Source organism: Culex quinquefasciatus, chromosome 1 (genome assembly GCF_015732765.1).
Source record: "Culex quinquefasciatus strain JHB chromosome 1, VPISU_Cqui_1.0_pri_paternal, whole genome shotgun sequence".
NCBI classification, from domain to species: Eukaryota; Metazoa; Arthropoda; class Insecta; order Diptera; family Culicidae; genus Culex; species Culex quinquefasciatus.
Window position 1 is genome coordinate 21,177,600 of NC_051861.1, and position 25,265 is coordinate 21,202,864.

Sequence of the window (25,265 nt, forward strand, 5' to 3'; positions counted from 1 at the left end):
ATTATGAGCTACACAAAATGGCGTTCTTAACTCAATTTGGTCCAAAATGAACGTACGACAAGATAGCACGACAGTGACGATATCTTGGAAACGGTGCCCTTTATCAAAAAATTTGTAAAGTACATTCGATGTACGATGATTTTTATGTTTTTTTTTTAAATTTTAAACTAAAATACTTTAATTAGACATTACTTTATAACAACATTCATGTATTAAAATTGTAATTACCTTACAATCATATAAAAAGCAATTAAAAATCAAAAAGTACATTTTTACCTAGATTTTTATTATTCTTTTTCTGGAGTTTCAAAATATATTTATTCTTTTATAGAAACGAAATAAAATATAGTTTCAAACACATTTTTTTAAAAAATGTTGGTCGTTCTTAGAGCGTCCAATTTCCCGTCCCGGGAATTCCCGGGATTTCCCGGAAAAAAATATTTCCCGTTTCCCGGGAAATTTGTAAATTTCCCGGGAATTCCCGAAATACAAGCAGAAGTATACATTTTCCTACCTTTTTGGCACCAATGTTTTGAAATTATACAAAAAATAATAATTGGAGATTTGAGTTTGGCTGATTTTAGCGTGACGTACTTTATGGATGAAGCCTTATATGTTGGACAACAAAACTTACGCTGTGGAATGAATAAAAACTATTTTATTTTTGACAACCTTTTTTAATGTTTTTTTTTGTAATATCATTTGAAAATAAGATATTTACATCTTCCGGCCAAGATCAACATTGAGATTTGTTTGACGTTTTTTTACCTTGAACATGTTGGATGGAAATTGAACTGATATAATTAAATTTTTAAAAAAGGTTTGTGTAAGAAGAATTTGTTTCTATGTATTCGAGAAATTACAGATTGAAGTTATAAATTTATGAAGCACGTGAGCTAACAAGGGCGTAAGAGGGTTATATATGAAAAAATATTGTTGAATTTCAACCACTTTTAAATGCTCAAAATTATTTTAATCTAATTGATTTATTAGGCTGAATACCATATAACTAAAGTCATATCATAAAACCATGAAAAACCATTTAAAACAACTTCGTATCAAATTTCAAGTTAAAAAATAGTGTTTCAAGTAAAAAAGGGCTAGAAATTACATTTTTAAGGTAAATTCAATAATTATTTATTTATTCACAAGTTGAATTTTTTGTTTTTATTTTAACTTTATGGTCACTGAAACAAATTTAAAAGCAATTTTATGGTTATGGAGCATAGATTTTCACTGTTCAAACACTTTGATTTAAAAAAATCCTTCTCAACAAAAATACTAATAATATTTTTTTTCATTTGGGACGATTTGAAAGATTTCAAAATTAGAAAGTTTATATATTTTCTCAAAGTTGCATGATTTTTTACAAGCAGTCAAGCCATTAATTGATCCTCACACTCATTTTGACCATTAAAGCTGCTGTTCTATACAATTTCGTTGCAAAAGATTAATCAGAAACAGGATTAGAATAATTTTCGTAAAATTTCAAATTTCCCGGGAATTCCCGGGATTTCCCGGGAAATTTGTTGAAAATTTTCCGTTTCCCGGGAATTTTGTAATCCCGGGAAATTGGACGCTCTAGTCGTTCTATAAAATAAAATGTGAAATTTCTGTTTATTTGTTATGAATTAGAAATATCAATAAATTTAATTATAATAAGGAACTCAAAATAGTTCTGAAATTGTAGATTAAAGCTATCCTATCCTCATTCTCCCTAGTAACCCCTAGTTATAGAAGCAATGGTTTTAAAAAGTTTTGTCTACCCTCACTAAATTTATTGAAATTTATTCCATTCAATGATTGTATGTATTTGAATTAATTTGTACTTGTAAGGATCTCTTTTTTCGGACAACTTTTTCGTAAAGAATTGCTAAGTATACACTGAAATAAAAAAAATAGTACCCAAATTCTTTTATTCTAGGAATTGTGCGTCTTTTCCTTATTTAGTAATCGGGTTTTTGGATTACTTAATAAGGAAAGGAGCCAAAATTCCTAGAATTTCGGAATTTGGTACTTTTATTTTTTTCAGTGTTGTAATTCCTATTCACCAACAAATCAGCAAAGACCAAAGAGCACTTGCACACACACTTATTTTATCACTCGAACATAACAAAAAATACATTTGATCTTTTTGCTGGCACCACTGCTTTCAATGGTCAAATAAAAGTGAAATTTCGCCTAATGTCCACGAGATCTTCAAACGACCCTCAACCGGGCATGATTAATCGTTTGCGGTCTCTGTTGTTTTATTGTCCAGAAATGAGATGTTTACACGGCCACTGGTTTTGCGAGGTGGAAGAGAGCGAGCGAGAAAATAAAAGCAAAAGTTTAAAGTGGCAAACCAGACGATAAAGAGAGATGTGCGAAGGAAGTAGCGGTATAAGAAAGAAGGAAGTTGGAGAGCTTCTTTTCATGTTGTGTGCGAATCGGCGATGATGATGACGGGACGGTTGATGAGCTTTGGGAGCTTTGAGGAGAGCATAATTTAGTGCGATGAAGGGTGGAAGAGCGTGTGACTTTGGCAACTCGTGGTTCGTGATAACTGCATGGTTAATGTGAACTGAAATGCAGGGTACGAGGTAATTACTGTTTGTTATCCGGTAGTAAAATTAACATATCTCGAGCAGGTACAATTACGGCGGCGTGCTGAATGGGATGCACACGCCTAGGTTTGAGGAGTAAGAGCTGGTTTCGTGGAATGGAACGATGAGATTTTTGATTTGCATGTCGAAGATGACTTGCGTGTGGCTTGGGGAAATCCCCCTTTTGTCTTCTCAGACCAGAATTGTTATTGATGAAATTTGGTGTGACGGTGCCTTATAAAACATGAGAGATATGATTTTCACTTAACACTTTCTATTCTTTATTTTCAACCCTTGCCTAGATTGCGGAATCCGTACCTCTCGCAGACAACCCCGAAGCAGCAGCAGCGCCAACAACGCCAACAGTAACGAGGACAGCTGGTCAGGGTTCTACAATACCAACCATCACCACAGCGGTTCAACAACTTCCACCGAATCGGACGGTCCTGCCGCAATGGCAGACACCGACCCGGATGGACCCAACCGAAACCCAAAGATCATGCACGGCGTCCCCACCCTCGAAGGCCAATACCCGTGGCAGGTTTCGCTGGAGCTGATGCATCCCTCGTACGGCTTCATCGGCCACTGGTGCGGTGGAGTCCTGATAGACCGGAACTGGGTCCTGTCGGCGGCGCACTGCGTTCACAAGTGGGTACCAAAGGGGGTTTTGACAAAGAGAGTGAGAGACGGAGAAGCCATGATTATCGATTTGATTTCAGTGAACTTTTCAACCTGCCACTGCCGGCACTGTGGACCGTGGTGCTGGGCGAGTACGACCGGGGCCGGGAGTCTGGCTACGAGCAGCGCATCCCGGTGGACAAGATTATCCTCCACGAAAAGTACCACAACTTTAAGCACGACCTTGGTATGTAGGGTTGTTGGTGGGGATGGCTTATAAATATATGTTGTAAAAGTTGAACAGAATTTGCCAAGGATGCATTTTTGAGTTGTTATAGCATCTTGGTTGAACTAAATGAAACCTATTCAATCTTTGATTCAATGATTGTCATTTATTTATTTCTGTAATAAGTAAATAAAGTAAATTTCCCCATGAAGAGTATCGATGCCGCATTTACAAAGCGGATTCAGTGGCTATTTCTTAGCTTAATATTAACATGTTAAGGTTACTACTAACATTCCACAGGTCACCTCCTCTACACAGAAAAAAATCAATTCTCGTAATCGTGAATTAAGTTCACGAATGTGAGAACCACGAAGGAATTTATTCATGAGTATGGTGCATTTGCACTATAAACGTGAATATATTCCTTTGTGGTTCTCGTATTCGTGAATTTAATTCACGATTTTGAGAATTGATTTTTTCCGTGTAAGGTGTCATGATAAGGTCCAGCTTGTGATGAACACTACCTTCTCCTTTACAAAGCAATCGAACCCAGGAGGGAAAAGATCACCAGTTGTCTTGGTACGAGCCGGGAAAAAAATATTTTAAAACATCTTTTATAAGTTTAAAGCCATTCTGATGCAAAAAGCAAGTAAAATATCTTATAAAGAGTAGGTCTATAGAATTCCGCAATTTTTTTCTCGATTTTTTAATTTTATTTTTTTAAGTTGCTTGAAACCTTTTGCATGCATTCTCTATATCCAATGAAATCATTTTGTATCATTCGTTTGTTCATACAAGTCTCCATACAGTTTTAGGGACCAGTTATACCAAATGGGTATGACATTCTTTACATTGGTGTCTTGGGCAAAGTTCTAGGTTAGATTAGGACTTTTCGAAAAAAGGTAAATGAAAAAATCCGACTTTTTTCAAAAACTTTTTATTACGACAAGTATAATTTCTTATTTTTTTGTATGTTTAAGGGGACTTAAAAGACAACTTAAGAGCCATAGAGCCGAAATGATGCAAAATTTGGTTCTGGAGATATAAAAATACAACGTCGACTTTATAGCTGTAGGCCCGTATTGCTAGTACAAACCACTAGTGTCTTCCTTTTATATACACAGCAAACAAAGTAGTAATCCAGCTGCGTGTAAAAGGCCTGAGTGTAAAATAAATTATGCATTATTTAATGAAATTTAATGTAATAATTCATCCTGAAATATGTAGCCCATCAGTGTGAAAAACCTACTTGACTAATATGTCAAGCTCATATAGGTATGGGTAATTCTCCGCCAACTCACACAGCAGTTGCCCCGACCCCTCTTCGATTAGCGTGAAACTTTGTCCTAAGGGGTAACTTTTGTCCCTGATCACGAATCCGAGGTCCGTTTTCGATATCTCGTGACGGAGGGGCGGTACGACCCCTTCCATTTTTGAACATGCGAAAAAAGAGGTGTTTTTCAATAATTTGCAGCCTGAAACGGTGATGACATAGAAATTTGGTGTCAAAGGGACTTTTATGTAAAATTAGACGCCCGATTTGATGGCGTACTCAGAATTTCGAAAAAACGTATTTTTCATCGAAAAAAACACCAAAAATTTTTAAAAATTCTCCCATTTTCCGTTACTCGACTGTAAAAAATTTTGGAACATGTCATTTTATGGGAAATTTAATGTACTTTTCGAATCTGTATTGACCCAGAAGGGTCATTTTTTTATTTAGAACAAAATTTTTCATTTTAAAATTTCGTGTTTTTTTCTACCTTTGCAGGGTTATTTTTTAGAGTGTAACAATGTTCTACAAAATTGTAGAGCAAACAATTATAAAAATTTTGATACATGGACATAAGGGGTTTGCTTGTAAACATCACGAGTTATCGCAATTTTACGAAAAAAAGTTTTGAAAAAGTTGGTCGTCATCGATCATGGCCGTTCATGGTCACCCGCGACAGACACGGACGACGAAACAAAGAGAAACGCAAAAAGTAACTTTTTCAAAACTTTTTTTCGTAAAATCGCGATAACTCGTGATGTTTATAAGCAAACCCCTTATGTCTTTATACCAAATTTTTTGTAATTGTCTGCTCTACAACTTTGTAGAACATTGTTACACTCTAAAAAATAACCCTGCAAAGATAGAAAAAACACGAAATTTTAAAATGAAAAATTTTGTTCTAAATGAAAAAAAGACCGTTCTGAGTCAATGTAGATTCGAAAAGTACATTAAATTTCCCATAAAATGAAATGTTCCAAAATTTTTTACAGTCGAGTAACGGAAAATGGGAGAATTTCTAAAACTTTTTTAGTGTTTTTTTAATGAAAAATACTTTTTTTTCGGAATTCTGTATACGCCATCAAATCGGGCGTCTAATTTTACATAAAAGTCCCTTTGACACCAAATTTCTATCTCATCACCGTTTCAGGCTGCAAATTATTGAAAAACACCTCTTTTTTCGCATGTTCAAAAATGGAAGGGGTCGTACTGCCCCTACGTCACGAGATATCGAAAAACGGACCTCGGATTCGTGATCAGGGATAAAAGTTACCCCATAGAACAAAGTTTCACGCAAATCGAAGAGGGGTCGGGGCAACTTTTCCCGATTTCGTGTGATTTGGTAGAGAATTACCCGTATGCGTTTATCGTTACCATTCTTCGTCGGTCTGATGGCCGAGCGGGGTAAGGCGACAGTCCAATCCTTTTTGTGTTTGAAAAACTGTACATGCAGTGTGTTATATTATATGTCTTTAACCACTGAGGGGATGTGCATGCTTTTGCATGCGATTTTACCATCGGAAAATATCAAAAATCTGGAAAAATTACTAAAAATCATTTTTAAAGCTAAATCGAATTTGCAATCAAAAAGTATTCTTCATTTTTTTTTATTTGAAAAATGTACTGTTGCCAAGTAATTGCTACTATTAGGAATAAAATTTGGCTTTTTTAGGTTTTTTTGAGCTTGAAAAAAATATTTATAAGGCGTCATCCATAAAGTAATTCACGCTCTAGGGGGGGAGGGGGGGGTCTGAGCAAGTGTGAAATTGCATGTTATAAGTATAGGAAAAGCTTGACAAAGGGGGGGAGGGGGGGTTACTTTTGGCCGATTTTAGCGTGACGTACTTTATGGATGAAGCCTAAAGAAGCACATCTGAAAAAATATGAGAAAATGGCCTACAATTTTCTCTCTGGAACATTGAAAATCAAGCTGCTAGTTTTTGAGAAATAGCCTCGAGAAGAATTCGACTCGATAAGAATGAATTTCTCTTAGTGTGACCTTGTAATTTTCAACTGATGATATCTCAGAAACTACTGATACGATTTTCAAGTTTTAAAATTGAAACTTTTGCAAAATTTTCTGATCTCTTCATTAAAAATAATTTCAAAATTTTGAAATCAAGCTTCACTTTTCAAATGGTCTTCAAGTCGATAATTTCCTTATTTCATATTTTAGGCTGAATTATAATTTTTTGGATTATATTCATCCATATCAAAAAAATCAAAGAAAAGTCGATTTGCGGAATTGTAGAGAACTACTCATAAGCAAAAATTAGAGTTTTGCCTGTAAAATTTTTTGAATTTCCGAAAACACTCTTTGAATATATTTTCTAGTAAAACAATCGTATTTCATGCATTTTGTTAGCGTCCATATTTCAAGCCAATCAGTCAGAAAATGATGGGTTGTTTGGGTGAGACTTTGAAAAAATCTATTTTTATCTATTTTTTTTCTATTATATTTTAAACCTTTGCATGACAATATCTCAGCAACCAAGGGTCGTATCAACAAGGTCAAAAAAGAGCAATTAAAGCTCAAACCAGGATTTTTTCTGGTACTTTTGTACCCGACACTCTCCGATTTCAATTAAACTTTGTAGACATGTTATCCTAGGCCTATATAAGTCATTTTTGTGTATATGGAACCAATAGTACTCGAAAATAACATTTGAGGAGGGCGTAAGGTATTTAAATATTTTTGTATTTTGTTATTTAAAAATTACTGTATCTCGAAGCCGTTCCGTCGTATCAAAAAGTGGTCAAAGACAAACTTGAAGGAAATTGGACGGGCTTTCTGAAAAAAAATACACTGAAACAAAAATACACGCCACATCTATGAGATTTTTTGATTTTTAAGTCTAAAACTTAAATTTAAAGGTGATGTCACGATTTTTTTCGTTCAAAATTTTTGAGGAAATAGCCAAAAATGTTACCAAAAGACTGACGAAAAATTCAGGATGGTATGTCTCTCCTAAAAAATACAAAAATCATTTACTAAAACTGTTTTTAATAAAAAAAATGTTGAAAAAACAGTTTTTTGTGGTTTTCGGCAATTTCTATATGACAGACTTGGTTTTTCAGTCTCGTAAATATTTTTACCGGAAAGCTCGTCCAATTTCCCATAAGTTTGTCTTTGACCACTTTTTGATACGACGCAACGGCTTCGAGATACAGTAATTTTTAAATTACAAAATACAAAAATATTTAAAAACCTTACGCCCTTCTCAAATGATATTTTCGAGTACTATTGGCTCCATATACACAAAAATGGCTTATATAGGCCTAGGATAACATGTCTACAAAGTTTCATTGAAATCGGAGAGTGTCGGGTACAAAAGTACCAGAAAAAATCCTGGTTTGAGCAGGAATTGCTCAAAAGCAAGATCTAGAGAATTTCTCAGCCCTTCGATTTTTTTTTCAAAAATGGGCAAACATGGGCACTAACGTGAAAAAAATGAATAACTTTTTCAGTGTTTTATTGCAAATCAAGTTTTAGTGACAAACGATGAAATTAAAAATCAGCAAAAAAATAACCGTGTATCATTTTTTCAGTGTAGTTCTTATCCATACCTACTACTTTGCCGAAGACACCAAATCGATAAAAAAAAATCATCAAAAGATACAGATTTTTTAATTTTCATGTATAATTTTTGTATAAACAGTAAATTTGTCCACTTTGCCTCTTTAATTTCAATTATTCGATTTCTCAAAACAATTGAGATAGAAAGTAAACAAGTGTATATTCAAAACACAATAGTATTATACTGTATCAATCTTTCGAAGAAAAATATGCTTCAAAAATTCAATCATCTCTGAATTTTCTAGTTATACTTCTTGCTTAAGTTTTCTAAACCGCAAGAGTAAAATTGAAATGAAACCTGACATTGTTAGGTATTTTTTTGTATTTTAATAAGCCTTTGAAAAACTAATAAAATTTGACTGTAGAACTTAACTTGAACATTAAACAAGAACACATTATTAACTGAAATCAGCTCGTTACTAACCGCATCCTTCACGATTCGTAAATTCTTTCAAAAGATACCTCTCTGTTTTCTTCTACTCTTTTCTTCCCCCCTCTTTTTCTTCTCTCCCTTTCTTGTTCTCTCTACCCCTCTCGCCTGCCTTCACAGTGCTCCTGAAGCTGAATCGCCCGGCCAACATCGCGCCCAACTCCCGGGTTAAGAAGATCTGCCTTCCGTTTGCCGACATCAAGGTCAACAGCGTCCCGTTTGATCCCCGGCCCGAGTTGGACCGCCTGCACCAACAGACCAAAACCAGCCAGTTGTTCTACTTTGACTATCTGGGCCGACCCCCGGACAAGGGCGGCGGGCGCCCAGTAGAAGAGGACGGTCCCACCAAGGAGGACGTGGTTGACGAAGAGTCTGAACTGAACGCCGAGGACGCCTCCACAGACTTCCCGGATGCGCTTCCGGACCGCGAGGACAACTACCTGCGGCGGCTGAGGCTGCTTGGTGAATCCGGCGCCCCGGAGTACCGACGCCCACGAACGGCCCGCGTCGTGGTAAATCAGCTGGTCCGGAAACGGTTGCAACAGTCGCCGTCGTCAGAACTGGTTGGGAATGCCACCCGGGCCAGATCCGAAAGTGCTTCGAGAAGGTCCTTCCGACGGGGGCGACGACTGTACCAAACGGCAGATTTCGACGACGACGACGACGATGACGACGAGGACAATGGCTGGGGAACGCGACACGGTGGCAAGCGGCGCCGAAACGATAAATTTGCCCACGGGGGCTTCTATCGGAACGAGCACTACCGGAACGAGTTCGGGGAGGACGTTGGCGGGGGTGCGAGCGATGCCGAACCCATCAGTGCCATCCCCGATACGTCCCAGTACGTGGACTGCCTGGCAACAGGTTGGGGCAAGTCGACAATCGATGATGAATTAACAGACATCCTGCTGCAGACGAAAGCCCCCATTCAGAACAGTAAAAAGTATTGCCATTTTTTTTTCATTTCTGTATCAAGCGCGCGAGTTCTGGCTTTTCAATTGCTTTCTGCTTCGATATTTTTGCTGCTCTCGAAATCGAATGTCATCGATTTTGAATGAGCAAGGTGCTGTGTACGCTATTGCGCTCGGAAATGCCGTAAACTGGGGGACAGTTAAATTCTTACTCTTGGTTTCAATATTTTTGCGGGGAATAAATTGCTTTTTATTTATTTATTGAGGTCTAACAAATACATTATTACTATTGTATACTTTTTTATAACTTTTCAACCAAAAAACATGTTATTCTTAAAAGTATGACACAGGGTAAAGGCACTGTCAAAATTAGCCTTTGCACATTTTATTATTGAAATTTAAGTTTCGATTGAAAAAACTTTAAAATTGATTGAAAACTATTCATAATACATTGAATTGATGTATTTTAAAGTAAGTAAAGACTGTTGAATCTGTTAACAAATTTTGAGAGAGGCCAAGTCAATTTAAAGTAGCATGAAAAATATAAGTAACTCTCTCAATTTTCGAATTTTTTAAGGGATTTTTTATTTTATATTTTTTGAATGGGACGAAACTGTGTTCATGCAGCAATTTTGCATCACCAAAGGAGAATGGGCAAATTTGGTCCAAGGATGTACACGAACGGGACCAACTTTTTTCGAAAGATCTCGCCGAAACATGAAAAAAAGTCTTCTGGACCAACTCTCTAAACCCCGGGGATCAAAAGTTACATGCTGTTGAAGTTTGAGCATTTTGGGTTAAAATGAACAAAAATCGTATTTTTGCTATTTCTAAAATCATTCATAAAATCTCTGTTTCATTATGGATTTCGATTTTCTTGACTTCATTCGACGCGTATCAGCAAAAACTATGAGTTCTGATATGTCTTAGCATGATTGAAACATGATTTCTCTTGTTTTTATCCGTTTGAACCGTTTGTGCAAGAGGCATCCCATAGAAACAAGTCGAAACTTCAAGGATTTGAAACCGGGTCCAACCCAGACTGCTTCAGTGAGTACGGAAGTCTTCAGTGCAATGTTGTAACAACTTATTGGGATGGTCTGAGTCATCCGAGAACTCCTTGGAGTTAAGACCGGTGAGTCTACCGCCGTAACAAGCAAGATGTCGGCGGTTTTGACCACGGATCATACCCGCATGGCTTCAGTGAGTATGGTAGACTACTATGCGGATGTGTTGGAGTGTCCTGGGTTCTCCTAGGACTCCCTGGAGTTAAGATCTGTGGGTCTACTACCGTAACAAGCAAAATGTCGACCGGTTTTGACCCCGGAACATACACGCATAGCTTCAAACAGTATGGTAGACTGCTTTGTTAATGTGTTGGGATGTCTTTGGTCATCCTAGGACTCCTGGAGTTTAGATATTTGGGTCACTGTAACAAGAAAAAGATCGATGATTTTTAACCACGCATCATAACCGCAAAGATTCAGTGATTATGGCAGACTGTATTGCTGTTATGTTGGGATGTTCTGGACCATTCCAGGGAGTCCTTGTAACAGCCATAGACCTACAGATCATAACTCCAGGGAGTCTTTGGATGACCCAGGACATCCTAACACATTAGCAAAGCAGTCTACCATACTCACTGAAGCTATGCGGGTATGTTCCGGGGTCATAAACCGTCGACCACTGGCTTTTACGGTAGTAGACCCTCAGATCTTAACTCCAGGGAGTCCTAGGAGAACCCAGGACACTCCAACACATCAGCATAGTAGTCTACCATACTCACTGAAGCCATGCGGGTATGGTCCGTGGTAAAAACCGCCGACATCTTGCTTGTTACGGCGGTAGACTCACCGGTCTTAACTCCAAGGAGTTCTCGGATGACTCAGACCATCCCAATAAGTTGTTACAACATTGCACTGAAGCCTTCCATACTCACTGAAGCAGTCTGGGTTGGACCCGGTTTCAAAATCTTCAAGTTTCGACTTGTTTCTATGGGATGCCTTTTGAACAAACGGTTCAAACGGATAAAAACAAGAGAAATCATGTTTCAATCATGCTAAGACATATCAGAACTCATAGTTTTTGCTGATACGCGTCGAATGAAGTCAAGAAAATCGAAATCCATAATGAAACAGAGATTTTATGAATGATTTTAGAATTAGCAAAAATACGATTTTTGTACATTTTAACCCAAAATGCTCAAGCTTCAACAACTTGTAACTTTTGAACCCCGGGTTTAGAGAGTTGGTCCAGAAGACTTTTTTCATGTCTCGGCGAGATCATTCGAGAAAAGTTGGTCCCGTTCGTGTACATCCTTGGACCAGCTCCCATACAAATTTGCCCATTCTCCTTTCATTCATTCGAAATAGGCATGTGATAGGGGGAGAGGGGGTAATATGCACTGCCTAAGGGAAAACTGTGATTTCTCAACCATTACAGCATTACTGTGGAAGAATTTTGTTCGATGTTCTAACCCAACTATTATTCTTCGTCATCTATGTGAAAAAAGTCTTTAAAACCTCAAAATTATTCAAAACCATCAAATTTCTAAAAACATTTCGGATTCATTTCAAACAACCATGCGGGGCAATATGCACAACATTGGGACAAAATGCACTACAACAACGGGGCAAAATGCACCAAAACATGGGGCAAAATGCACCGGGTAAAAACAGTTTTCACTAGTCACCACTAGATGACACCACTGTTTTTACAAATGAAATTCACAGCGGTGCATTTTGCCCCGACTACGCTTTTTGTAGAAAATTTACTTAAAAAGGCATTTTTTGATGTTTTTGGACTCATCTGTCTATAGAATAATGAAGATTATGGCTAAAACTATCTACCTCAAAACATACAATATCAATAAATGCTTTTTATTCTGTCCAAAATCAAAATGAAAGTTCAATGAAAATTAGATGAAAACACAACATTTTAATGTTATGCAAATAACTTAAGCTAATTTTATACTACGAAGCTCAAATTTTTCCAGCATGGTTTAGCAATAATAAGCTTCCAATTTCTATGATTTTTTCCCCGAACAATTCTTCCAAATACCGAGAAAAGCAGGGAGTGCATTTTGCCCCGGGGGTGCATATTACCCACTCTCCCCCTAATTCGAAAATCCGTTTCTTCAGAAGGGATTTTGTGCAAAATCTGGTACCGGGGACAAGATTTTTTGAAATAGTCGATTTTGTTTGAAATGGAGTGCAGGATTCGAGTGGTAGAAATAAAAGTTTTCCTATTTAGAAAATAACTTCAAAACTGCTTGAATGGAAATGGTCCATTGAAAATGACTTCCCATGTTATTTTATTTTTTATTTATAAATAGTACACCCAAAGTTAAAGACCAATCGAACAGTCCTTGCGTAGAGAAACGTGAGGAAAGCACTAGCACCCTAGTTGAAGAGAGTATCTGGAGTTATTTTTTAAAAGGTCCTATAAACCAAATTTTCAATTTTTGCTTTTTATGTGTTTTTAGAACCGCCTTGAGTCAGGGGTAATCAAAAACACCCAAAAAGCAAAAAATAAAAATTTGGTTTATAGGACCTTTTCAAAAAAAACTCCAGGTATAGACCTCTCGCGCTTACAACAACAAATCGTGTTTATTCGTTCATTTAAACAGTTCATCCTAGAGAGCCTATATGGAGAGGCGAAATGTCACTCTCAGGGTTCCAATCGAACTATCAAATCGGGGTTCCAATCGAGCAACAAGATCATGCAAGAACAAGGTTGGATTCAATTTAAAATAATTTTGGCAAAAATCGAGACTTATAACAATCAAAAGTATTGTAAAACTGTTGTTGATAATAATCTGGTAGTTTTTGTTATGTTTGTGCTTGTTCGGTACAAGTATAGTGCCAGCACCAAATAAAAACTATAAGTTTTTCAACCTTAAATTTGAATGACTTTGGGCGTTTGAAATTTCTCCCAGAACATTTCATTTCCCTATGTAGGTCCCTAGTTCATCCCATTGAGTGGCTTGAATGGACAAATGATCGCTACTTTATCACCAAACCATGGTGGCCGATACACAGAAAAAAATGATGGTAATATTCATCAGGAAATGGTGACAGATTTTGTGGCAAAATAAATGATAAATTTTACCCCAGAAAATGATGAATTTTCATCAGTTTTTGATGAATATTCATCAGGTTCACATTTTTACACATTTTTTATGTAATATTACACAAATAAAGAGGTAATATTCAACCTATCAAATTTTCAACATTCCAAAATTCAATTATTTTTTTCTGTGTACGGCTAAGGCGTCGTTCAATATGTCGAAGGGTTTGGGTTCGAGTCTCAGTATCGACACTCTTTTTTAAGGGTGAACTTTTTGGGAAACGAACCCACGAGTAAAGTACTCTCGGTAATTTCGGGATTTATTCTCTCCGTCCGTTCACAATACCATTTTAAAACCAAACCATGTATTTTATCCTCTCGTACACAGAAAAAAAATGATGGTAATATTCATCTGGAAATGGTGACAGATTTTGTGGCAAAATAAATGATAAATTTTACCCCAGAAAATGATGAATTTTCATCAGTTTTTGATGAATATTCATCAGGTTCACATTTTTACACATTTTTGATGTAATATTACACAAATAAAGAGGTAATATTCAACCTACCAAATTTTCAACTTTCCAAAATTCAACTTTTTTTTCTGTGTATGTCGATGCCCAGCTCTGGGTGTACACTCATCCCTCATATTCAGAACAGTTTACAGATCGGCCAATGTTCAATAAATCATATAAAATCGATAATTGAACATAATGATTTGCTTTTACCTTCATGTGAAAGCTTTTCTTGCGATCTTTCGATTGATGTATAGACCGGCTGTACATTTTTACGATTTATATCAAGTTTTCGAAGAAAAACATTGGCCATTGACGTCCACAAATTCGGATCACTTTTTTCTTACGATGTAAACAAACTTTTTTTTCACCAGGTGTACATATTTTTTGCAAAATAATGACTTTGCACTCTGAAACCAATAGAACTCATGGTTAGTGATGTTTTATGAACGGTCTGATAACTTTTTTGTGAAAATATCAGTTAAATTCAGGTGTTCCACAATTGTGGGAGACACAATAACATCCCACAATCATGGAACAGGCAATTTGGAGGCAGTATTTTGCTGCTCTGGATAAAATAGTCTTGAAATGCAGTTTTTGTTTGAAATAGCAAGAGAATGTCCAAATAAAGGCCTTAAAATAGCAGGGTCGGCAGAAAAGTTGCATTTTGCATTCTATTGACAAATTACCACAAAAGTGTTCCGAATTTGTGGGTGTTCCGAATATGTGGGATGACTGTATCTTTTTAAATAATAAAAAAAATACCTTGGAATAAATAAAAAAAAACGAGTTAACATCGGCGTTTTTACTAAATTGGCAGTATCTTCAAAACGATAGCGTTTAATTAGAATATTCAAAAAGATTTCAAATGTAGACATCTTAGCCTACAGAAGGTGAAATTTTCATGATATTTGGTAGGTTTGGTATAAAAAAAATAACATTCGAATGAATTTTGAATGTCATATTCATTTGACAAGTACAGTACAATGATAATTTGGTAGTTCTTAACAATAAAGTCTATTATACTTTTAAGGGTGAAAAATGAAAAAAAATAATATAAAAATGCTACCCCCAGTTTACGGTATTCATAGAAAAACGCTTCCATTCCGAATCGGAAAACCTTTTTTATTCACATCTACTTTTTTCTTCTTTTGTTTACTTTTTTTTCTCTCTCTCTCCCATAAATTTCCTCGCTTTTTGCCCAACTACGGTGTTTTTTTATTTGGTTGGCTTTTCCCACTCTTTTCTATGAAAACGAAACAACGACAACAAAAATTGTCACCGCCCTCCACCCAGATGTGAGGAAGCGTACGGGGATTTCATCAAGCTGCACCGTGGCCACCTCTGCGCGGGAAACCTGGACGGAACCGGTGGGACCTGTGTGGTAACTACTATTCCTCTATGACTGACCTTTTGAACTCGGTGACTTCCGTTTTCGCCGTCCCCAAACACACACCTGGATCTGGCTGGAGGGCAGCCGGTTTGCTAGCAACAGGTTTATTTTGTTAACGGGATGTTGAGCGTTTTAGAGCATTTAATCAGCGGAAATGCTTCGTGGAATGTGTTCGATTGATGAAATGGAATAAAATGAAGTAATTGTTTTGGAGTTTCAATAGAACGATGTTTCTAAATTATTAGTACGAAGTAGAAGATTGATAAGTAAGCAGTAAGTAGTAAAGAGTAAAGAGTAAAGAGTAAAGAGTAAAGAGTAAAGAGTAAAGAGTAAAGAGTAAAGAGTAAAGAGTAAAGAGTAAAGAGTAAAGAGTAAAGAGTAAAGAGTAAAGAGTAAAGAGTAAAGAGTAAAGAGTAAAGAGTAAAGAGTAAAGAGTAAAGAGTAAAGAGTAAAGAGTAAAGAGTAAAGAGTAAAGAGTAAAGAGTAAAGAGTAAAGAGTAAAGAGTAAAGAGTAAAGAGTAAAGAGTAAAGAGTAAAGAGTAAAGAGTAAAGAGTAAAGAGTAAAGAGTAAAGAGTAAAGAGTAAAGAGTAAAGAGTAAAGAGTAAAGAGTAAGTAAAGAGTAAAGAGTAAAGAGTAAAGAGTAAAGAGTAAAGAGTAAAGAGTAAAGAGTAAAGAGTAAGAGTAAAGAGTAAAGAGTAAAGAGTAAAGAGTAAAGAGTAAAGAGTAAAGAGTAAAGAGTAAAGAGTAAAGAGTAAAGAGTAAAGAGTAAAGAGTAAAGAGTAAAGAGTAAAGAGTAAAGAGTAAAGAGTAAAGAGTAAAGAGTAAAGAGTAAAGAGTAAAGAGTAAAGAGTAAAGAGTAAAGAGTAAAGAGTAAAGAGTAAAGAGTAAATAGTAAAGAGTAAAGAGTAAAGAGTAAAGAGTAAAGAGTAAAGAGTAAAGAGTAAAGAGTAAAGAGTAAAGAGTAAAGAGTAAAGAGTAAAGAGTAAAGAGTAAAGAGTAAAGAGTAAAGAGTAAAGAGTAAAGAGTAAAGAGTAAAGAGTAAAGAGTAAAGAGTAAAGAGTAAAGAGTAAAGAGTAAAGAGTAAAGAGTAAAGAGTAAATAGTAAAGAGTAAAGAGTAAAGAGTAAAGAGTAAAGAGTAAAGAGTAAAGAGTAAAGAGTAAAGAGTAAAGAGTAAAGAGTAACGCGTAATTAGTAATTATTAAAAAAGAAGTTTATATCATAATGAACAACACTGCAGTTGTAGCTTAAATCACATAGATTTTTTATGTGCATTTGCGCAATTTACTGAGATAAACAACATCATGTTGTAAAACACTTCCACTCCCTACAAACAAACATATCCGATTCGTAACTAGGACATTAGTATCCTTTGCTGCCCTCCGGCGTGAAACCGCATGACCAACTAGCATTTTCATGTGTTTTTCTCGACTTTTTTTTTTCATTTGACTCTCGTCCCGCAGGGCGACTCCGGTGGACCGCTGCAGTGCCGCATCACCAAACACGGGCCGTGGATTCTGGTCGGCATCACCTCGTTCGGTTCCGGCTGTGCCTTCAAGAACTACCCGGACGTGTACACCAAGATCTCGTTCTACCGCCAGTGGATCGTGGACACCATCCAGGGCAACTGAGGGGGGAACACACGGCCAAGCCACAAATACTACCGAGAGTTACCAGCTATAGCAGCAGCACACATACATATGCACCTTCGAAAGACAAACATTGTGATATTACTTTTTAGCTCGAGGGGAGAGACATTACTTTTGAGGATTGCCATGGTTGCGTGAAAGTAATAGACTTAAAAATTTCAAACAGAAAGCGAGCGATCTACCATATAAAGCTCAATGAAAATAGTAATAAGCAGTCCTTAACTCTCAAAAGACTCCTATAAAGATGAAAAAAGGACTGAATGAGCTATCATAATACTATAAGTAAACTTCAAACGTTTGGCTGGCTATCAACCGAACAGTGGATACAAGTGCCGTGGCGTATTAATATCTTATAAACCTTGAAAAGTCCACTTTCACACTAAAATGAAGTACAAATTTATTTTCACCGCAAAAAGTAAGGCAAAATGACATCAATCGTTATCAATCAAATAATCTGCAAAAAAAACATTTTGAAAAAAAAATATAAAAAAAAGCATCCAAGGGTTAACAATTCGACCAAAAAGCAGCTTGACCAGCCAATCTGCTCCCCAATAATCCCAGAGGGAAAAGTGACCCACCCTCTTACAACAACCACACAATCCCACCAACGCTGCACACCACCCACTTGTTATGTTTCAATTGTTTCACCCAGCACTTTTATCCTTTCCCTTTTTTTTGCTCCAGTTATTACTGTTTGTTAAACTGTTCCTATACGTGTACATAGTTTTTACTCTGTTTATCTTTATTGCGTTTTCACGGCCGCCAGGCTGTAAAACTCCGTTTTCGGGTGCATTTGTTGGACTTTTTTTTCACCCATCCAAAGCCCCCTCCCTCGGGAGGCAATGAGTCCTTAAAAGCTGCTCCTCCCCACGGAGCTGCGCGCAAAAAGTGTTTAATAACCACCGATCCGGCTTTTTCGGTGAATAACTTTTAAGGATTTTAATGTTTAACGTTGTTACGCTTTTTTGTTGCTTGCTACGTTGCAATTGTTACCGTTGATATTGTTTATGTTGTACCTATTTTGTTCTTGTTGTTGATATTCGCCGAAATCGCTTCGCAGAACTCAATCCATAGATTAAAACAATAAAAAATAAATAACAACAATTCAGCCAAAATCCAGCTGCGTGAGGCAGCGAGTTGAAAGCGATTTCGATACTATTGGAGGATTTGCACAGATTATTTATTTCCGTTTTTTTTTTTTCGTTTTGTAAAAAGCCATCTGAAATTAAGTAGTGGTAAAGATTATGTTTTCAATAAAATTTAATTGATCGTTTTTGCGTGTTTTAATCGCTGAGCAGTATCCGAACAACCAGTTGAAATCTGATGGGATTTTTGGATTTTTCAGTAAGTTTTTACCTTTGATTTACTATGTTTCAATTCAATTATGGTGTTTCTCCGGAACGATTCTTCTGTGACAAATTAGAAATGCAAAGAAAATCGAAAAAATACATAACAACAACTTTTTTATGGCTTAAACAATATTTAAAGGTGTTTTTGCTTAATCTTTTTCTTTTCTGATGAATTGTGGCAAGATTGGTGCGCTTGAAGTGGGGACGCGAAGACGTGATTATTCAGGTAAACTTTTTTGTGTGCTTTTGTGTCGCTGTTCGTATGAGGTGAGTGCGTAATTTGTAAAGGTGGTGTAAAAAATATTCGGAGTGAAAAGTGATTTTTTGTGTGTTTTGTTCATAAATTGTGTGTGTCTTAATTTATTGTTTTGTGATTTTCAAAGCCCTTCCTATATCATCGTTGATCGGAAGGCACGGCGTCGGGTGGATTGTGTTTAAATATTTCGAGGTTTTATTTATTTGCGGTGAAAAAGCCATTTCTATATAATGATCGAAAGACGCACTGACAATTAGGATCGTCGAATTAATAGTGGAGCAAAAAACTGTGTGTGAGTGATTGTGTGTGCTAACCAGAAAGACCTTCCCATAGCACCGTTGCTCGGAAGGCTCGCCGACGGGCCTGTTATGAAAGTCCTCCCCATAGCGTCGTAGCTCGGGAGGCATCGAAAAGCCAATATCTTATCCTACTAACCCAAAAAAAATATTAATCACGTGATGCTTGAAGGAGATGCTGTGGATTCAACGGTCTCAAGCGGTATCAACAAGTATATAGCGAAAAACTATGTGCTTGATAAGTCTGCAACTTCAACTATCGGACTAACATTCCTCCCTTTCGTTGAACTGCAGGTTTCTTGGGAGGGCGCCGGTATTGACTAATAAAGTAGGGATCTTCAGGTTAAACAGTGAACGGATGGTTGGCTCCCACTGATCATTTTTGATTCATTGTTTAACTTCAGCTGATCTGTCAATAACAGAGTAGCAGCTCATTGGCAGTCAACCATGCTCATGCTCATGATCATGCTCTTTTGTGATGAATTGTGGCAAATCTTTGCATCATTGGTTTGAGCATAAAAAAATGATTATTATCGTTTGCTCACAAACTTCTTTAGCGACAAAACTTGACGACTCAAACACAATACGGGGCACATGGGGGTAAAATATTACATTCGACATTTGGTAAATTCCTACATCGGCTCAATTTTGACAGTATGCTTAATGGCTTTTCAAAAACTTTCCAACTCATTTCCATGCTAACATTAATCGAATATTGGCTAAAATGAGCAGTTTTTAACTGCGCAGACTCAACTCAAGGGGAAGCACGAACTTTTGGGTCCCCAGAATTTGGTACACTTTGAATTTTTCAAAAATATTAAGACCGGGCTGAATGGGTTTCCATCAAAGTTTGTATGGAGAATTAGGACGGTTTGTCACTGTTGCATACAAGCAAAAATTGCATGCAATAAATATGTGGGAGTAGCGAACAGCACTAATTCTCAAAAAAAAACTTTGGAGAAAAAACATTTTTGAAAAATTCAAAGTGCACGTGTTTCTGGGAATCCCAAAATTCATGCTTCCCCTGGAGTTGATCCTGCGCAGAAATTTTGGTGGTCGGTGTATTAAAACAAATAACTTTCGTGCAGTGTTGCAAATGAGTGATAAAAAAGCTATCAATAGATTATCTCTGCACCAAAAATATCCGAGAGTATAGCGGCCGTCACGATAGCTTGTGAGATCTCTTCTTGTGTCTCATGATTCCCAGCGATGCCATTCTCTCTCTATCACTCCTCCCCTTTTCCTCGACTATGCACTCTCACCGCTGAGTCTCTCAATCTCTCCGAAAACTGCAATGAGAGAACGCGAGATGGAGATTAGGAGCCGACCACGCATGACGTCCCGTTAAACTACGTTTGCGAAATTGGTTTTGTGGCGGCTTTTGTGGTTAAACGCTGTTGCGGTAGGATGATCGTGGAAGCGGGAATGAGAGAGAAAAGGAAAATGTCAAATGCGAGTGTGTAAACACGAAAACGTGTTCGGCTATGTTCGGCGCTGAGAGTTTCAATGAAGAGAGAAGAGCAGTTATATTTGAGGCATGAATATTCAGGCGGGATAATTGTAGTTGCTGAGAGCTGATATTTTGATATTTTAACAACCCTGCTTTCGTGTTATTTAATTTTTGAAAATTTTATTGTACAAAGACCACATTTCGTGGCCAAAATGATGGCCATGACAAAATTGGACAACATTTTCCCTGAGTTCTGACTTGTATGTGGGTCATTCCATGTCAACTGAGTACACTTTTGGACTCGACCCTCACCGATTTAGACCAAATTTTGAGGGAACGTTCATCTATTGATAGTTAACAGAAATGTCAAGTTTGGTGCTGATTGGACCATCCCTATATTGTTGGCACCGCTCTCTTTTTAAACGATTTTCAAAAAAAAAATTTCTTTTAATCATAACTTTGCAGCTATTTGAGCAAAAGACTTTCTAGATGTCGAATTTAATAGAAAATTGTCCAAGGAATTTGCTAAAAATAAAATTTTAACCCATAAGTGCCCCCGTACATTATATTTTAACGTTTTAAGCAGACATGCATCGGCACTATGAGCTCTTTTTAACGGCACTCAGCTTGTTATAGATGGCATTTTCGTTTAAAGCAATGTTATGCTTGTTGCTAAGTGAAAATCTCTTGATTTTGGCTTGAATAATGTGTAGAAAACATTGGTTCATTGGAAAACCCGATTTTAGCTGTATGTTCATGTAAATGTTCTCTTAAGCTCTCAAGAAGAACTTCTTTAAAGCTCTTTGAGTGCAATTAAGAGTTCTTAACCTATATCTCGGTTGGGTTTCAAAATAATCTCTCAGGGTCTTCGGGAGCCTAAAAGACAAGCGTAATTAGCGTATTATAATCACTGGCACAACATGCTGGGTATCTTCTACGTGAAATGCCAAACAAGTTCTTCTAAAAGAGGAGTTAGAGCGGATGCATGTCTGGTTTTAAGTATTAAAATTCAGTTTTGACCAATTCCTTATATTTTTATTTTTTTTATTTTATCATCATCGTGTTTTCCGGACAATTTTACATAAAAATCAATGTGAACCTCAAACTAAAAAGAACGATTGGCAAGATACAGCGATTTTAATAAAAAAAAAGTTTGATTTGGACTTAGACGAATGGTCCAATCAGCACCAAACTTGGGATATCTGTTAACTACACCCAAAGGAAAAATATATATCAAATTTGCTGCAAAAATACTCCATTTTATTACATTCTTTGCAGCAAGCCCGTCGATCATTTTTGCCCGCGTGTAAACAAGTCAGTGAGCGCGTCCCTGAGAAGAGAAGAATATGTTGGCGCTCTGTCCCACACAATACATTAAGCGTCCATGGCGCGGTTGTAGCGTGTCGAATCAACAACTAAGAAGTTGTTGGATCAATCCTCATTCTGATAAGATTTTTTTTTGCAATACAATCAATCAGCCGTCGGTAATGTCGATAATTGTCGCTAAAGGGCAAAAATGTCATACCCCTATATCGCAAAAATGCATGAGGACAGTTTTCATGCAGATTCTGATATACTTTCATGCCGCCATGCATCACAATCATGCGATCGCCGTTTGGATGTACTGATAGATGAACGTTCCCTCCAAGTTTGGTCCAAATCGGTGAAGGTCGAGTCCAAAAGTGTACTCAGTTGACATGGAATGACCCATCTACCGAGTATTTGATTAGAATATACAAAAAATATGTAAAACTGGAATTTTTGATTTATTTCATCCATTATTTCAACATAACAAATATATTATTTGACTATTAAAAAATGCCGCTTTCGGAAATCTCAGCGGCACTATCTAAAGCGTTAATTAATCAATTACGATGATAATACATAACGTAATAATAATAATCAACTTCCACCCTTTGGGAAACAAAACACACGCTGGGGGATTTTCCCTGACAACTTCACATACGCACACTAGGTGCGCATATCACAGTCGGAAAATTCATTTGCTAATTTGCATTCGCAACCCATCAACATGCGCCGTCCGACCTACCGACATCCCAATTGTGCCCGCTTGAACTTCCGCTGATTTATGGAAAAGTCCCACGCCCAGCCATTATTTCATACGTATGATATAAATTAAATTAGCTGCTCATCCCTCTTCACTCACCACCTTAAACTATTCACCCACTTGAGGGTCCAATAAAACTAAACTATTTTCCGGTCGCGTTTCAACCACGTGGAAAACTGGTCCATTTGCACGCTTCCGTGGGTTTACAAATTTTAGTGCCAGAGTGTGCAAATTATGTGTACAAAGTTATGCAACCAACCAGACACGTGCCGCGAGCCGCCACCACCACAATTCCCCGGTCAAATCGTGTTGTTGCGTTGTTTTTTTAGAAGAGGTTAGAACAATCATAATTTAGTCACTGTCAGGTGCAATTTTCCCTCAGGGCAGAGATAATTAGGGACCTGTGATGCAACAGGTGTCAAGCGGTGCATAACTCAATCACGAAGAGTGAAAATGTGATTTAAATTGCATTTTTTTTTTTGGTTTCCATTTTTTATGAAATCGAACCAATTGTTTAAATTCCAAATATGTTTAAAGTGCTGAAAAATTATTCAAATAATTATTTATGATGTTAGGAACAATGTTTTGTTGAACACAAAAATAAAATGCATCCTAGCACCCCCTCCTTGAAGAATTAAGGGATTTCTTTAAATATATGCAAAACACTCAAAATAATTCTTAAACAAAACTTTATTCGGAACCGTCCTGAGTCCTGGCGACGGTATCCGACATAAGCTCGTTACGTCACACACACCACCGACTTAATTTGTTACTACACCATAGCTCGTAATAGAGAAGAAAGCTTTTATAAAATCCTATTGTTCAATTGTTACACATGAAACCTCTTTAGTTAGATACAGTTGCGTGTACTTACAAAGTAACACGCCGTTACGATTGCTATTAAAGAATCACAGCTTGCGCTACCTTTTTCAGATCAGTTAGATAGTAGTTATCCCTAATAGTTAAAAAATATTGCTCAAAGCTAAATAAGACTACAGAATGTCAGTTCAGTGGATGGAACGTGTCGTTGCTTTAATGTTGGTTGTGTGTGAGTTCGTACAGTAATCCCGATCGCCTTCATGCTTCAAGTGCGCTTACTAGCCTAAATATATCACAATGACTGTTTTATTCTATGAGAATAATTATTGCACAGATCCCACCCCGATTAGGGGGGCAAAATCGCTAAACACTTAAACACAGAGCTAACAAGAAGCATTTTTTTTTTCTCTCGCGCACACGCTAGTTCCTAACCTCGCTTTCACTTCAACTTAAACAAAACAAAAATTCTCAGGGCAAATTCTCGATGAGCAGGGCCTCGCGGCGGATTTCCCCGTCGCCGTACTTCTCCAGCTCCTTGCGCAGCGGAAACGGAATCATCGAAACGGTCGAGTATCGGATCGATTTCCGCGGGTCGTACGAGAGGGCGGTGTGGCGCGTGCACAGCACCATCAGCGCCGTGGTGGCGAGTAGCGAAACCCCGAGCAGCGACAGCACGTACACACACCCGAGCTGGGCGTACGGTGCAATGTCGAAGAGCAGGTGTAGCAGCATCACGATGTCCGGGGTGAGCTTTTCGACGGCCTGGGTGGGAAGAAGCGGAGAATGCTGTTAATTCGAGAAATGCTCAAGGATTGTAAAAAATCTGGTGAAAAGATGATTTCTATAGAAAGTTCTATAACAAATACTATTACAAAAATCAAAAAAGTTGCAAAATAAGTAATGAACTTTTCAGAACTATTATTTTTGGTGATTATAAGGCCATTTCATCACTATAAATGAGAGGAAAAGAATGTTTTTTTTAAATGTTGCATTGCTTAATCAATATTTAAGTAATAAATTTTTCAAGATGTACACAGTAAATTCTGATGTTCGTTTTTGATTAATATTTACTGAAAACTGCACTACTGAAATTTTCAGTTAGTTTTTCGCTGATCTTCAGTTAAAATTTAACTGAATTCGGTAATGAAAAATTGGTGTGTATAAATACAGTACTGACAGAAATCAACATCAATATTTATTTTTCAAAAAGAAAATAGAACGTCCTTGTGGCCGAAAATGTTTAAACTAAATTGGGTCCTAAAATGAAGCATAGATTGCTGATGTTATTGTTTACAGCGATAAAGCTTATTTTGCTGAGTACAATGACCCTTTGTACGACCACAAAGAGTTTAAAATTGATTTTTAAATCAATTTTGAAAAATTAACCTCGCGGTTCTTCTCGACAGAAAAGCTTCTACTTGACAGCTCGTTCCAAGGGGACCATAGTTGATCCATCGAAAAAAAATTGTCATGTCAAATTTTTTTTGCAGTAAAATGAAAAAAAGTGATCAGAAATTAGCAGTTCTCTCAGATTTCGGTCATTCGATTTTTTTTGTATTTTTTAATCCGACTGAAACTTTTTTGGTGCCTTCGGTATGCCCAAAGAAGCCATTTTGCATCATTAGTTTGTCCATATAATTTTCCATACAAATTTGGAAGCTGGCCATACAAAAATGATGTGTGTGTGTGTGTGTGTGTGTGTGTGCAACCAACCAAACGGGACCACGCGGTCGCTTCTTACAAATTGAGTTGTTTCCATGTATTTTCAGCTCTCATTCTATAC

At 37.0% G+C, this 25,265-nt stretch overlaps 2 protein-coding genes across 4 annotated transcripts in view; one reads left to right on the forward strand and one right to left on the reverse strand.

Moving 5' to 3' along the window:
- Nucleotides 1–18,434, forward strand: part of LOC6051539 — a 55,224-nt gene extending 36,790 nt beyond the window's left edge. The window contains exons 3-7 of one of the 2 annotated variants that reach the window (XM_038249227.1): nucleotides 2,888–3,233; nucleotides 3,305–3,450; nucleotides 8,830–9,652; nucleotides 15,500–15,573; nucleotides 17,059–18,434. In XM_038249227.1, coding sequence (XP_038105155.1) covers nucleotides 2,888–3,233; nucleotides 3,305–3,450; nucleotides 8,830–9,652; nucleotides 15,500–15,573; nucleotides 17,059–17,336 — 1,667 coding nt within the window. In that variant the 3' untranslated portion in view covers nucleotides 17,337–18,434. Of the gene's footprint in view, nucleotides 1–2,887; nucleotides 3,234–3,304; nucleotides 3,451–8,829; nucleotides 9,653–15,499; nucleotides 15,588–17,058 lie in introns of both variants that reach the window. The other variant, XM_038249228.1, reaches the window with a different exon arrangement.
- A 4,901-nt stretch (nucleotides 18,435–23,335) lies between these two features.
- The window catches only part of LOC6051538 (scavenger receptor class B member 1), a 28,464-nt gene continuing 26,534 nt past the window's right edge, over nucleotides 23,336–25,265 (reverse strand). For both annotated transcript variants that reach the window (XM_038248856.1, XM_038248855.1), the window contains exon 9: nucleotides 23,336–24,244. In XM_038248856.1, coding sequence (XP_038104784.1) covers nucleotides 23,951–24,244 — 294 coding nt within the window. In that variant the 3' untranslated portion in view covers nucleotides 23,336–23,950. The remainder of the gene's footprint in view (nucleotides 24,245–25,265) is intronic.